The sequence below is a fragment of the Kryptolebias marmoratus genome, linkage group LG21, assembly GCF_001649575.2.
Source record: "Kryptolebias marmoratus isolate JLee-2015 linkage group LG21, ASM164957v2, whole genome shotgun sequence".
Taxonomy (NCBI): Eukaryota; Metazoa; Chordata; class Actinopteri; order Cyprinodontiformes; family Rivulidae; genus Kryptolebias; species Kryptolebias marmoratus.
The window spans coordinates 12,774,221-12,788,426 of NC_051450.1; the positions used below are offsets into that span (position 1 = coordinate 12,774,221).

The window sequence follows — 14,206 nt, forward strand, 5'->3', positions numbered from 1 at the left end:
GCAGCATGCAGATTTTGAACAGCAGTGGCCTCTGTGCGCGCAAAAGCTACCGAAGGCCCGGAGTGACGGGAAAGCCCCACCCCACCTGGTGTCTCTCCCTGACAACACAGGGTGAACGTGCCCACGCGTCGAGCAAACCAGCGGTCCTGGGGGATCCATCACCTTGGAGACCAGCGTCGGCTCGGCGCAGAAGCCTCCCAGGTGACTGACAGGAGAAGCAAGAAGCCAATCTCCTTTGATTCGAGCACAGCTGTCAAACTTGAACATCTGCATTGCACCGCAATTACAGTGATGTCACCTTCTTACCTAAGTTTTTTATTTTTTTTTTACATTTTACTGATAATACTCTGCCTTAAAATCAAGCCAGAGAAGAGCTCAGTATTTTAGTATGCGTGTTCATCTTCAATACAGGCTAAAAGACAATGGGATCACAAGCAAAGCCCTATTCATATGTCACTGAGACAGTATAATTACAGAGCTGCCTGCAGTTCCCTCCCACTTGACTCCAGAGAGGATCAACGTTAGAATCCACCAAAACTCTAGCTCTAAGCACACCGGCAAGCTCAGGCCGATTCTCCAGTGGCCGCCCTAAACAAGCCCAACTTCAAGAACCTGGTTTCAGACCTAAAAATACAGCAGATTTGTATCTTTGCTGATGTGCCATGACTTGTTTAATGAAGCATACTGTGACACAATTAAACATAAACTGGTACATTTATAAATAGGTGCTTTTACTTGGCTTTACTTTAAATGTCTCAAAGGACCTCATTAGATTGAAAAACTGCAGGAAATCTCTCATGGAGTCACTCATTCTGTACTAACCCCTTCACAAATAAGATACTCCACCACTGCATAAACACTCCCCAGTGACTGGTTTCACTCCAAGGATTTAATGAAGAACATTTTTACTTCCCAAGAGTCCCTGTCCACTTGCTGGCTTTACCCCAGTTTTTTGTTCATCATCTTCATTGCCTGCTGCTGAAAGCCAGGTGATCATTTTTTTGCCTGTTTCTGTGTGTTTGTTTGTCTGGGGTGTTAGCAAAATACCTCATGAACCCCTGGGCAGGCAGTAAGTTGACGTGACTGTACAACTGATTAACTATCACAGTCAATGGAACCTTAGGATGGCCACCACAAAAATGGCTATAACCAAGTCAGTTTTACAGATATTGAGCTAAAATCTGGTATGGTAATAGCTGAGAGTCATTCTCAACACATAAATAAATAAATAACATTGAGTGCAATCTAATGCACTCAATGTTATTTTAAAGGCTGGACTAAAATATCTATAATACCAAATTTTCATTGTAACATAATCTTGGTTTAAAGTTCTAGTATGAAAAGAAGCTGCTGATATGCATTCATTCAAGGAATGTTACCCATGTAATTGAAACTGTTTTTACTATCCTAAAACTAAGTTTATTACTGTTTTGCACAACATAAAAAGTACAAAAAAGTCTGGATTATATTGACAAAAATGAGCGACCCACATGTGCAACAAATCTAAGGGATCAAGCAGTCTTTTTTTCTTTAGATAATTGTCACTGGTTGTCTAATGCTGGCACACATTCAAAAAAAAGAAGCAATGTCACATCATATCAGTCATATTTGCACACCAACTCTGAATATTTGGCTCTTCAATAAAGTTAAATGCCTTGGAGTTGTTACGCCGCTCAGAGCGCAACGTGCATGCAAATACCACCGAAAATGACATCTGACAAACTGGTTCACTTTGTTTCTCCGTCACCAGGTAATTTATGACAGGCAAATTTAAAAACACAAGGTCAATTTGACTGATGATTGTTGCCTTCTTTTGTGCGTGCGTGTATGGTTCTGGTATCACCTGCAGAATATTAAACTGCTGCACTGACTTAATGAAAAATACTAGGAAGCGATGAGCGTAATTCTTTTACCAGCTGGTACTTCACACATAGTTATATGATCCCAGTATTCACTTATTTCCCCTGCAAATAAGTAAGAGTATCACATCCTTACTGCTTCACAGCTTAATTTTGCTTCATACTGCAAATATACACTTTAAAAAAACAAAAATTTGCTGTCTATATAAACAAATTATGTACTATTATAGCTTCTTAAATGGATAAAAAGTTTCTCTAGGTTTTGTGCAACATATATGGCTGCTTCTTTACCAACATTTACAGAAGAGCAATAAACTGCATGTGCAAAAAGCTCATACCAGCCCATATAGCAGTAAATGCAAACTATTGATTGAACTCCAATCTGAGAGCAACTGTCAGTAAAGTATGCCTTTTCGTAAAAAAATGAGATGAAATGAATCATTTCAGCTCATTTTTTGCTGACCTGTTTTATAATGTTCCCATTTGAATTCCAAGCCCCAGAGGAACATGAGATACTTTAATTAAAACTATCAGAATAAGAAGAGCCTTGTAGTTAACAAGAGGAGCCTCAAATTAAGCTTGACTAACTGGAAAATTCTGCTGAAGCAAGTTGTGAGTATCAGGCAAGCTTTTAGTGGGAAGTATCCGTGTGTGGGGCTTTTCCAACAAGAATGTGGAAAAAAAAAAAAAAAAAAAACGTTTTAAGTGTGTGTTCAGCTTCCAGAGGGCAGGGCAAAAAATCCTGGGGATTCCAGGCATGCCTGCATTTCCGTGAATGTCATGTGCTGCAGTGCAAACACAGCAGAGCTGAGCTCATTACACCGAAGTTTCACACCAAAGCAAAACGACTGGAGACTTAAAAGTAGCGGAAAAATCAAACGGGGGGGATAAAAGCCTATAGAAGCCTTTATACCAGGTGTTAAAATACTTCCATATTTCTAATTTAGGATAAGCAAGTACAGTAAATTTCCAAAAACATTTTTTATAATGCTGCAGGGAACCCAAGCTGTTTTTGTCAAGTTTTACTAAACTCATAATGATGGAAAGAATATTGTTAGAAAGCTGCATTTCTACAAAAGCAACACACAGGAAATCAAAACAATAAAGTTGCATTGTAAAATACAGCAACTCCTGAAGTTAAATTAACCAACATGTTACAGCACACAATGCCCCGTCACTCCACACCAACCTAATCAGTCATCAGATACGGCTGATCTGTTGTTGTCAACTTAGTTAAAAGCTAAAAACATCAACACGACACAAGAAGGGTTAAGTGCTGAGGCCAAAATCTAATAATAAACAGCAAGGAGAAAAGTGGGGCATTGTGGCTGTACTGCAGATAAAAAGATGTATCCTCAGGGGCAGACTGCCAGTGCCTGCATCTATGAAGGACTCGAACCGCTGTCGACTCCTTTTCTATAAACCTGTTTGTTATTCCTCGCTCGCATGAGTGCGAGACAAGCATGTGTGTCCGCTTCACTGTCGTCTCCAGTACCTCCTGCCATGCTTTCCACTGACCTCCCTGTCATAAAGGCAAATGTTTTACCCCATCAGCACCTCTCTATTAGACGCCTGAAAGTGGTCATGTGGCACAACCCTCACATTCGGCCTGTGTCGTATTGTGTTTGTTCAAAAAACAATTAACCAGCCGTGACCATGACTCACTGCTGAATGTTAAGTCTGAGGAAAGAACGACCCTGAAGCAGAACTTTGAGGAGTTTCCACGCAGGTGGTCCGAAACATTTCACATTATTAAACAGTAGCAACCACTAAGTTTATTCTCATACTTCTAACGCTCTGTTGTATTGCTTTTTTTTAAGTCTTTGAAATGGGAACGCTTAATTTTAGATAGTTTAATGTGGTTTAAATTGACTAAAAATGTATGTAGCCCCAGACTGCAAACTGTTTTAAATGCTTAAATCACAACCAAGATGAATTAAAAAAAAAAAAAAAAAAAAAAAACGAGAGAGATGTCAAGAATCCATAATGCTGACATCCAAATACAAGAACAGATAAAAAAAGATGGATTCAAACAAGACTATTTTCAAGTAAACTAAAAATATTAAAAGCTGAATAAAGGATTTATCAATAATATGCCTATACCCCACAAGATGTGTAAAATATCAGAGGAGAAAAAGTTGTTTTTAGAGAAATTTCTAAAATTATACATAAATATAAAGAAAGGAGTATAAAAATATGTCCAAATTAGTTGGTTTACTTTGTAATATTTGACACTTGTAAGCCCTTTAAGGAAAATTGCAGTGATCAGAGCTGAAACTCAAGTTTGACATTACATTTTCAAACACCACGGTGGTTGTTTCCTGTTTTACAAAAAGAGAAACGTGTTTCAATACTATTCAGTGATACTGGGAGATAGTAGCAGACCAAATCAATAGTGTGATCAATAATAAAGAGAAGTAGACAAAACAACCATTTAGATAAGTTGTAAAAGATTACAGAATCAATGACAGCCCTAATGATGAGGTACTTCTAACCACTGACAGACTTTTATATACATAATGCACATATTGGTATTTATTACAAAGTATTAAGTATGGGACATTAATGCAGTCATGTTTCATTGAGAAATATGAGCAGAAAAAACAAGGCTTAGTCACACAAAATTGCAGCCACAAGCGTCTTTCTGTGCGCTTTCAGACCAGATGCACTTTGTGCCAAATTAGATTTTTGGAGCTTTATTCAAGAAGGCGTGAGCATTCCTGTAATTCTGACAAGTACCACACAGCAGTTTAGAGATAATCATAAAAACATTGTCTCAAAGAAAAATAAATACCAAATGTGTGTTATATTTTTTAAAATATTATGTTATCATAACAATAAACAGCCACAGTGTTCCTTTTATCTGTTCAAATCTTGCAACATTCCTGCCAGGTTCGTCCTACATGTTACAGGAATACAGATACAAGTTGTTTTACATTGGTTATCAGAAAATTGTGAACATCTGAGTAAACATGTGGGGGAAGACAGAAGGGTGTAAGGGCAGAAACCAAAACAGATAAACCAGAAACTCTGGTGCAAACAACGAAGCATACGATCATGTTTTTTTTCCTCTCGTATCAAGCTTTGAATTAGAGTTCCTCAAATGCTCCAGAAAATAAGATTTAGAGCTCAGATGACTTCACAAAAACAGGGCATTCCTTCCCTTACTTGATTATTCCTCTTTCCTGCCCTCACAGACGCTCCCCAACAGAAAGGAATCAACAAGAAACACGCCAGCGTCAACAAACCAGACCGGCCGAAACTTGGGCGCTGACTGAAGGAACACTCAATAGAGGAGAACAACACTGAAAGGCAAGTTACGTAGATTTAAAGGGAAATAAGTGTTTAAACTCTAATTTCCATTACAAATGTCATTACAAACCAGAGGTAGGTGTGAAGCACTGCTTCTTTCTCTGTATCGATCAACTATCTTCAACGGTAAGAATTTAAAAAATGGCTAAAGAGAGAGAAAACAGAAAGTGAGACATCCGAAAAATCAGTGGAACATAAAGTCCCAAGCTGAGGAAGTGAAGGCTATCAGGTTTCAGAGTGATAAAGGCCTTCGATGATTGTGTGTGGCCAGCAGATAAAGGGCAGCATTTGTTTGTGGTTAGTTTTTAACGTCATCCTGGATGACCTATTCCTGCACAGAACATCAGCACCCTGTCAGATTAGACTCAAAGGGACATTTGTGTGACTGAGAGTTCAGATCGGGAGCTCCAGAAACGGCATTGTGTCCCAAACAAAGGTCACAACTGAAACCGACGACTGCGGACTTCACGTTTCACAGAAGCGATGATGAACTTTTAAATTCGTACATTTGTGGGCAAACTTTGCACAGTGAAAAATAACAGGCAATATATTTTGCCATTTCAACTGGCTGATACTGGGTTCTGCATTTGCCAAAATGCAAAAGACTGTAGTTTCCAGGCATTTCAAACAAACTACTGTGGCGCTACTAATTGTCCTGGGTAATGTCATTCAAAAATTGCATTTACTATCATTTTCTGGCTTTTAAAAGACCCAGCCACTCATCTACTGACCAATATAGCCTACATATTTAAACGCAGGCAAACAAATTTTGATCCATTCAGTTAAAAAGTAATAAATTTGCTCAATATTCTTGTAAGAAAAACACTAAAACAAATATTCACTTTCAATTTAATGAGGCGGCTTTTAACTGTGACATATCTAAATTGATAGGAAGGTGAAATCTACTAAATACTGCAGTACACAAACACGGCATCCCCTGCACATCTTGCCATGTGTATATAATGATCGAAGCAGACACATCTCTCCCCCTATCACAATGCTCCAGCAGCCACAAACTCACCCGTTCTGCAAACAGCTGGCACAGCCAAACCAGCCATCAATTATTCACTACAGCCTTGCCTCAGTGTTTACCTTTGAGGTTTTAGTCTCAGTTCAGAGTGCATGAGAGAGGTGAGAAACGCTGGCCAGTCCGGATCACACTGGAGGTACAATGTCGCTGCATGAACACGCTCACATGTAATGAAACTTAAAACCGCACACAAAGGGACACAATGCTTTATCATTTAAAGTAGATCCTCAACCAAAGGCTGATTCTCCTATTAATAAGTGAAAACTTTTATTACAGTTTCAAGCTCATTTCTAGACACAGAGCTCTTAAGGTGAGATCAAAACCCAGTCCAAAAGACCATAGTTCAAAAAGATATTTATTTACAGCAAAATGGCAAAAGGCAGAAAATGTTTTCAGTTCATGAGCTGGAAGGAGTCAATTTAGGCAATGTTGTTTTGATAATTGAGAAAAATTCAACCACCACCAAGAACAGCTGCTAAGAGAGACTGAATCCAAGATGCAAAACCATATTCTGCATAAATCTCTGACAAAGAAACAGATCAGTTGCGTAACAGCCACCACAGATAGTGATCTTTGGTCGTGTTTCGTACAGTAGATCTGCTAGCATCAAGTCGAAGACTGCCTCGGCATCTGAGAACAAACAAAAGGTTTCCTAAAATGTGAAGCGGAGAGGCCATATCAGAAGTATCCGTGCACACGAAACAGAAAGGTGTGTGACTGCCACTCAACCTCAACCTCTTCTACTCGGACAGCACATTAAAATCTTACTCGCACATATACCCTCCCATTACCCCTCTGTCCCACCAGTTTGGGGGAGGGGGGGGCAGGATGTGAGACCAGCTGGTCATCAGCTCAGACAAAGAAAAACCTGCTGAATGTGCTCTGGCATCAAAAAGAAACATCTATCATGGTGCAGTTTGTTCATGGACTCTCCAGTTCTGACTCTGCTTCCATTTTTATTTTCGACAGGCTGAATAGATGATTACAAAAAAGGTTTATATCTGTTAAGAGTAGGACTTTTTTTTGTAACAGTATGGGACGCAAAGAGTGAGACCAAACATCTTTAAACAGTGGTACTTTTGGCTTTAAAAATGCATTACTGAAAGAGAAAAGGAGCCAGCAAAGATGGTGGGGATTTTTACTGCAGAGAAGGCAGTGTCAGGTGCAATTTATCTTTACCATTACCCTAGTTCAGCTAGTCACTGGGGAGAGACTACAGTACTGCACAGTATGAGCAAGATACAGTAATGCATGCACGCTAAGGACCACAGCAAGGTCCTTTACTCTGGTTTGAATCTCTGGCTGAAGTTTTGTTCAGAGTGCAACTTTATGAGAAACTATAACATGACTTACAAAGTTATATTTCAATAAGAAATATCAAATAACACAACTGATTTTGCTTAAGTAGGCAGACAATAGTAGGCCAGCAGAAGCTCTAAACAGGATGAAAAAATGGGCCAATCTGAGTTTCATTTGACCCAAGACTGAAACCACAGACAGGACTAAATGCACAGAAAAGCACCCAGATTCTTATCAGAGTGTTTTTAATGCATGAAGAGGAACAACAAGAGCCGAACCCCCAGAGGAAGTGTACGCCGAGGCACGTACGCAGGGGTCAAAACTGTGGCGTTGTGGAGCGTTTTCACGGCCGGGTGAAGCTCTAATCTGCCCTTTAGTCACAGTTCTGTTCGCGCGCACACAGACGGCAGCGGTGACGGCTGGGGATTAAAAAGGTTGCACAGTCATCCTTCTCATTTAATTTGCACGCATCCATCTGCTTTATTTAAAACAACTTTGTTGTGAGTGTCATTGTAGATTAGGTAAAAATTGTATGAGGCCCTTCAATAAATAATCATAAGCTTGTAAACTTGTGCGTTTCCATGACTGTAAGAAACAGAGACACGCTGCTTTTTGAATAAAGTTGTCTCAGCTCTGGTTCTAGCCTGTCGTGAGGAAGAAAAATCAGCAACGTTAAATTTAATTCCAAGTTCCTATCAGGTTGTAATGCTGGGTAAACATACGGAAAACCTGTTTCGCAAAGTCACACGTGGACACACCCATCAAGGATTTGCTCCTTGATCAACAAAAGAAGAGCCAGGACCAGGCCTGCGTGAGGCCGGAGCAGAGTACACAGGAAGCACGGAGAGCTGCGACACTGGATATGAGGGGAGGAGAGAAGGCAATCAGACTGTTGAATGAACCTCTTTGTAACCTGTCATGGGACTTCAGAATGGCTAAAAAGATTATTCTCCTCTCCTCAATATGATCTATGAGGCAGGACTAGTTTTTAAAAGCAGCCAAAAAGAAAACAGTACAGAAATTATTTTGTGAAAGCACAAAACAAGAAGTGCAGGAAAAGAGACAGTCACCATTTCCCCTCAGTGACGAACAAACCTACATAAAACTGAAATAATCTGAGGTGTGCTTACTTTTATAAAACTGCTTTGAAGTTTTACGTACAAGGCCGTTCGATTAATAGGCATTTAAACATTAACTTATATTTGGTCTAATAAATTTCAGGAGTGTACATGTCAGACAAAATGAGTCAACAATCGTCAAATCATGGCTGATGCATTTACATCTCTAATTTGGCCACGCGATTAAAGATCAGGGGACTTTTAAAATAGTTTTAAGTTTACACATATGGGGAAAAAAAACAAGACTATAATGACAGCCTGAGAAGCTTGTATATGGATTGAAAAACAGGAATTGTAAGAAAGCATTAGTGGTATGAATGAGCTTGTGGGAAAAGGTTCATAATTTTGTAAAAAGGAGACCTCGTTTCAGCAGGAAGCATAATCTAATAAGCAGTGCAGCGGGGGTGAGTCACAGCAAACTTAAGAAACTATCAGGACGTCTAAATCTCCATCTGTTCACGATGTTAAACCCCTACCAGCACAATCTAGACCAATCCGCCCACAGCGCCACACTTATACCCTTTACGGTCATTTGCTCGTTCTGTAAATGTGTTTGCTTCCCTCCTTTGAACTGTAAAGTCTGCACTGTCGATGTGTTGTTCCAACACGTCCCAACACACACCTATTTATCCGAAACAAGCCCCACCTGACAGGTCAGTTTGCTTTTGAGTGCGTCCCAGAGCGGGGACAGTTTGAAGGCTTCTGAGCTGATTACACCCCGTCAGAGGCATATGCTCTACACCGAGGTGCCGCCAACAGAAGCATGCCAAATTATCCTGACAGAGTGCCACAGAAGGCTGACATGTTCACGAACACAGGATAAACCTGACGAGGAAAAACAAATGGAGATGTTGCTCTGACGGCTAAAAATAGGCAGGGAAACAAAAAAAGTCTGTCCGTGGACTCATCCCTGACTGGAATATGCAGTGACAGGAAAGGGGCATTCAATCGTGCAGAGGCATTCAGGCGCCGAGTTGTGAGCTTGTAATGGTAATGCCACTCATTGTACAGTCGACGCTCCTGCTCTGAACTCTGTATGGGTCTGACCCCTTGCACCGCTTCCTCCCTGAAGCCCCCGCTGACTCCGAGGACCAGAGAGGGCCCATACGCTTTGTGTCTGCATGCTACGCATTTACCGCGACCACACGAGACATTCTGTCACGGCGCATTCATGTCTCTGGGACGAAGCAAGCCCCACACAGAGCGACGGTGTTGGCTAGTTGTCTGTTTGGGGATATTTGGGTGTACCGCTTCATTTGAAATTGGAGGAGAGCTTTTGGTTCGCTGGTACGCTTGCGCCGTCAAAGCAGGCCTCGGGTTTTGGCAAAGGCTAATAATTAAGGTGAAGGTAGGGGAAATACTCAGCTGCAGCTAAACGTGTGTTGTTTAGACCTGCTCCGTATTAATTAATGAGCAAACCTGCAGGCAAGTCTGGGTAGAAAGGTTTATTTAAGAATGGGAGGGACGAACAACTTCATTAAACTACTTTTTAAAGTATAGTAAGGCATAAAAACTAGACAACTGAATTCCTCAAAACAACACTTGTATGGGTGGATGTAGACTAAAGCACAAGGGTTGGTGTCAGTTTTAGGCTTTAAGTAGGAGCTTTGATTATCAAATCGCTTCAAAATAGAAGGAAGTACAGTAATAAATGTGTACCCACTGCTAAAACAAACAAAAAAATCTGTTAAGGATTCCCAGAAGGCAGTCGCTTGCCAACACTTCTTTCGGTCTCTGCTGACCTTAAAGCGTTAACGCTCTTCATTAGCGAAATGTGCCACTTGTCCCTTTCACCACAAAGCTAAGAAATGTGAGAGACTGCCGGCATCTACAGCTGGCCGGCCTGTTCATTCAGACTCCCTGCCAGATCCCAATCACAGCCAGCGCATTGTCCGAGAAATGAACAATGCCCCGAACTAAATAAAAACAAGGGTTTTGTTCCACAAGTGTGAACCAGAGAGTTTATTTTTTTGGTGGGGGGAACACAGACCAACTATCCTTGTCTTAAAATAAACAGGGTTGGGCCAGGAGTACTTCTGTCATATTTCAAATTGTAGGATTATGGGTGGGGAGAGCTTTGCATGTCATTCCACACATGCCTCTACGCACAGGATCCAAACTGGCTGACTCTCAACTGACCCTAACAAAGCTCTCAACAACCAAGCCCCATCTTACATTAAAGATCTCATTGTTCCATATTTTCCTAACAGAGCACTTTGCTCCCTGACTGCAGGTTTAATTGTGGTTCTTGGAGTTTCCAAAAGCAGAACAAGAGGCAGACCTTTCAACTATCAGGCTCCTCTCCTGTTGAACCCGCGTCCAGTTTCTGTCTGCGAGGTTGACCCTGTCCACTTTTAATGCCAGGCTTTTCTTATTTGATCATCGCTCTCATTAACCTGTGTTTTCCCTTCCATAGAAACTACACTTGGATCAACCCTTCTGTTTGTCCGCATCTCTTTTCACGTACTCTCAAAAAAATTTTTTAAAACCCATCCGGTCGAGGCTGATGGCCGCCCATCTCGATCCTGGTTCTTCCTGTTAAAGGGGAGTCATTTCTTCCCACTGTTGCCTCCATGCTCGCAACGAAGTGAAGATTCGATGCAATCTGCTGGCTTCCTTTAACAGATAACTTTACCTAATCAGCATTTTATATTGAACTGTACATGAATGCTTCAGTACAGTGCCCTGACATGACTTTTCTTGTGAATCGGGGCTGTATAAATTTAACTGAACTTAATTGAACTGATTACTACTGCAAGATGCCTTTTATTCACACCAGCTGCATCCATTCATTTTTCTTTTTCTGGTTTCTCTAGAAATAATTAGGCTGTCGAAATCCTGCAGATAGTTGTAACATGACTGGCTTTGTTTTGTGGAAGGTATTTCAGAATCAAATGGGTGTAACACTACAGGAACTTTGTAAGCCAAGGTCCCGATACACCCCTGCGGGGCATGTGGTCAAAGTGTATGGTTTAGAAAAAGGAGGAAGGGACCTGTGCTGAGGAAGTACAGGTCAGGTGATATCATGTGAGCTGAAAAACGAACCTTTCAGGTGAGCAACACCTAAAGTGTGAGCGAGCGGAGTGATGCAACTCGGCCTCAACTCGCCTCCTTGCAATGACGCTTCATTCAAACCCCATTCTGACACAGAAGGCGCACACATACGTACCTTGGGCAGCTCTTTGAGTTGGTTGGAGTCGAGGAGAAGCTCCTCCAGACTGCGGCTGTAGCGGAATATCTCATCCGGGACCGTTTTCAAGTTGCAGTGCCGCTTGTCCACGGACTCGACGTGGCGGTTGCAGCGCCACAGGGGGATACACTTCAGCATGTCCGGCCGCCGTGGAGGGTCTGGTCGCCGGCGCTACTGAAACCTCCGCATTGGAGGGAGTAGGAGGGAGGGAGAGGAGAGGAGGGGAGGTCGGGGCTCACTCAATGTCAAAACACTCGCCTTGTGCTCCCACGATGATCCGAAACAGGAGGCCGAAATCCACTTAAGAGACAAAATAATCCCTTCGATCTGTTAGCGATATACACTCCCGCAGCCTCGGTTCATCCGACTTGTTTTCTGGCTCGTCCCAGCCGTCATCCAGCCCGGAATTGCGATTAACATAAACAAAACCGAGCACTCCCTCTGGGCTCAAGTGTTTCCTCACTTTCTTGCGCTCACTTTTTTTTCCACTCAGGGCGACGCTAGCTTGCTATAGCACCATCCTAGAACCAGCCCGAAGCTCCGCCGAGGCTAGCTGCAAACGGTGACATCCGACGCCCGGCAGCAAACGCAGAGAAGCCCCCTCAGCCACCGCGGTCATGGGTGTCGACTGCAAACAACCACTTCCAGTCATTAGGTCGGAGACAGACGGCGACGAAGGAAGGAGCTAGCACCTCACACGACGGTGCGAGTCGGCAAAGATTATCCGAGGGTGTAATGATGTGCTCGTCCTCAGCGGGCGTGTTGTTAGCAGGCTAGTTAGAGCTAGTCGACATCGGCTCACTGAGCGTCTTTGTGCCGAGCTGCCGTTAGCCAACACGGGCTTAGTAAAAGGAAAAAAAACAATTTAAAAACACCGGCTAACTACATGTAGTGGCAACACCCCAAAGATAACAATAATTAAAAAAAATAACCAGAGTGTTCGCTTTGTCCAGAAATCCCAGCAGAGAGAGAGAAAGCAAGCGCTTTAGCGACAGCCCGCGCTCACCTCCCCTGTCGAGCCGAGGCAGGCCGGTTTGGCGTGTGGGGGGCTGGGCTAGGCTCGAGCTGGAGCACCGCCGCTTAGCTGCTCTGTAGCGCAGGCCACATGCTCCTTCAGAGCTCCACCTAGCGGCCAACACGGGTACTTTCACCATAAAAATACTTCAGGACTACTACTACTACTACCGAATAGGCTTAAAATGTAATCAAATATTTAGAAAATATACATAAAACTAGCCACAAAATAGTAGTTTTGGTCACTTGATTAAAAAAATAAAAGCTTTTGTTGAGGAGCGCGTGTAAAAAAGTCCCAGCTGATTTACATTAAGGTAATTACTTTTCCCTTCTAGCACTAAAACTACTTATCTGTAGGTAAATACTACACTATTATCTATATATATTCCAAATCCAGTGTCCTTTAGAAGAAAAACATTAAACTGACATCAGTACCTATTTTATCATGCGCCTACTTAAGTAATAAAAATAACCTGAGTTGTTCCACGAGGTTCAATATTAGGACCAATTTCTTTATATCTAAAATATTTGTTTTGCAACTATGTTAAAAACATATTTTTGTAGATGATACCAATATATTTAGCTTGTAAACTCTGTTGGAACCCACAGATAGCATACATAAGAAATCTTAATCTTTTGGTAAATTTGTATTATTACTGGGTGTGAAATATTTACATATATTGTACTCTATAATACCATATACGCTGTATTGTGGTGAAAGTTGGGGAAAAGCATAAAAATCAAATCTAGACCTAATAATAAACTTTAAAAAGAGCAGATCAGAATATTAAATAAAGCCTCTAATAACAAATAACCTTATTTGTTCCAGATCAGTCAAATTAATCAATATTGTGTATTTAAGTTATTTTTCTGGTTACAAACAATATCTTTCTTAGTTTTATCCATTTTTTTAAAATTAAGAGCTCAATGAAAGTTGTGTAGTTAGAACCACTGTCAAATACATAGGTGAGAATCTTTATTTATGTGATTGTCAAGTCTGTAAAATTATAGTCTGTTTTTCCTTTTCTTGAGGATTTTTGGGTCATTTTTTAATTTGTCATGAAATGGACATAAAGAAGTTTCAGCATATTCTGATTTTTTGCAGTTTTGTTTTCTATTGTCAGTACAGTAATTTTTAATTTAATATTTAATCAAACTAACCTAATAAATTAATATGAATATTAAAGACTAACCAGTATCTTGTAATTCTGGCTGGTTACATTTTGCAGAGCTCAACTAATAACTCCACCAACAGGATTCACTGCAAACTAAGACAAATGTAAAAACATGTTTTACAAACTGTCACATTAATACATCAGAATAAACTTTACAATACCAAGTTAGAAAATGTATTAAGTTTGTTTCTTCGTTGTGTTGCTTTGTT

The 14,206-nt window shown here is 41.0% G+C and overlaps 1 protein-coding gene across 17 annotated transcripts in view; it reads right to left on the reverse strand.

Annotated features, from left to right (window-relative positions):
• Positions 1-13,126, reverse strand: part of scrib (scribble planar cell polarity protein) — a 54,909-nt gene extending 41,783 nt beyond the window's left edge. For 5 of the 17 annotated variants that reach the window (XM_017406519.3, XM_017406530.3, XM_017406521.3 and 2 more), the window contains exon 1: positions 11,788-13,123. In XM_017406519.3, the coding sequence (XP_017262008.1) occupies positions 11,788-11,946 (159 nt within the window). In that variant the 5' untranslated portion in view covers positions 11,947-13,123. Of the gene's footprint in view, positions 1-11,787 lie in introns of all 17 variants that reach the window. The other 12 variants (XM_017406525.3, XM_017406515.3, XM_017406527.3 and 9 more) reach the window with 7 other exon arrangements.
• Between the last annotated feature and the right edge of the window lie 1,080 nt (positions 13,127-14,206).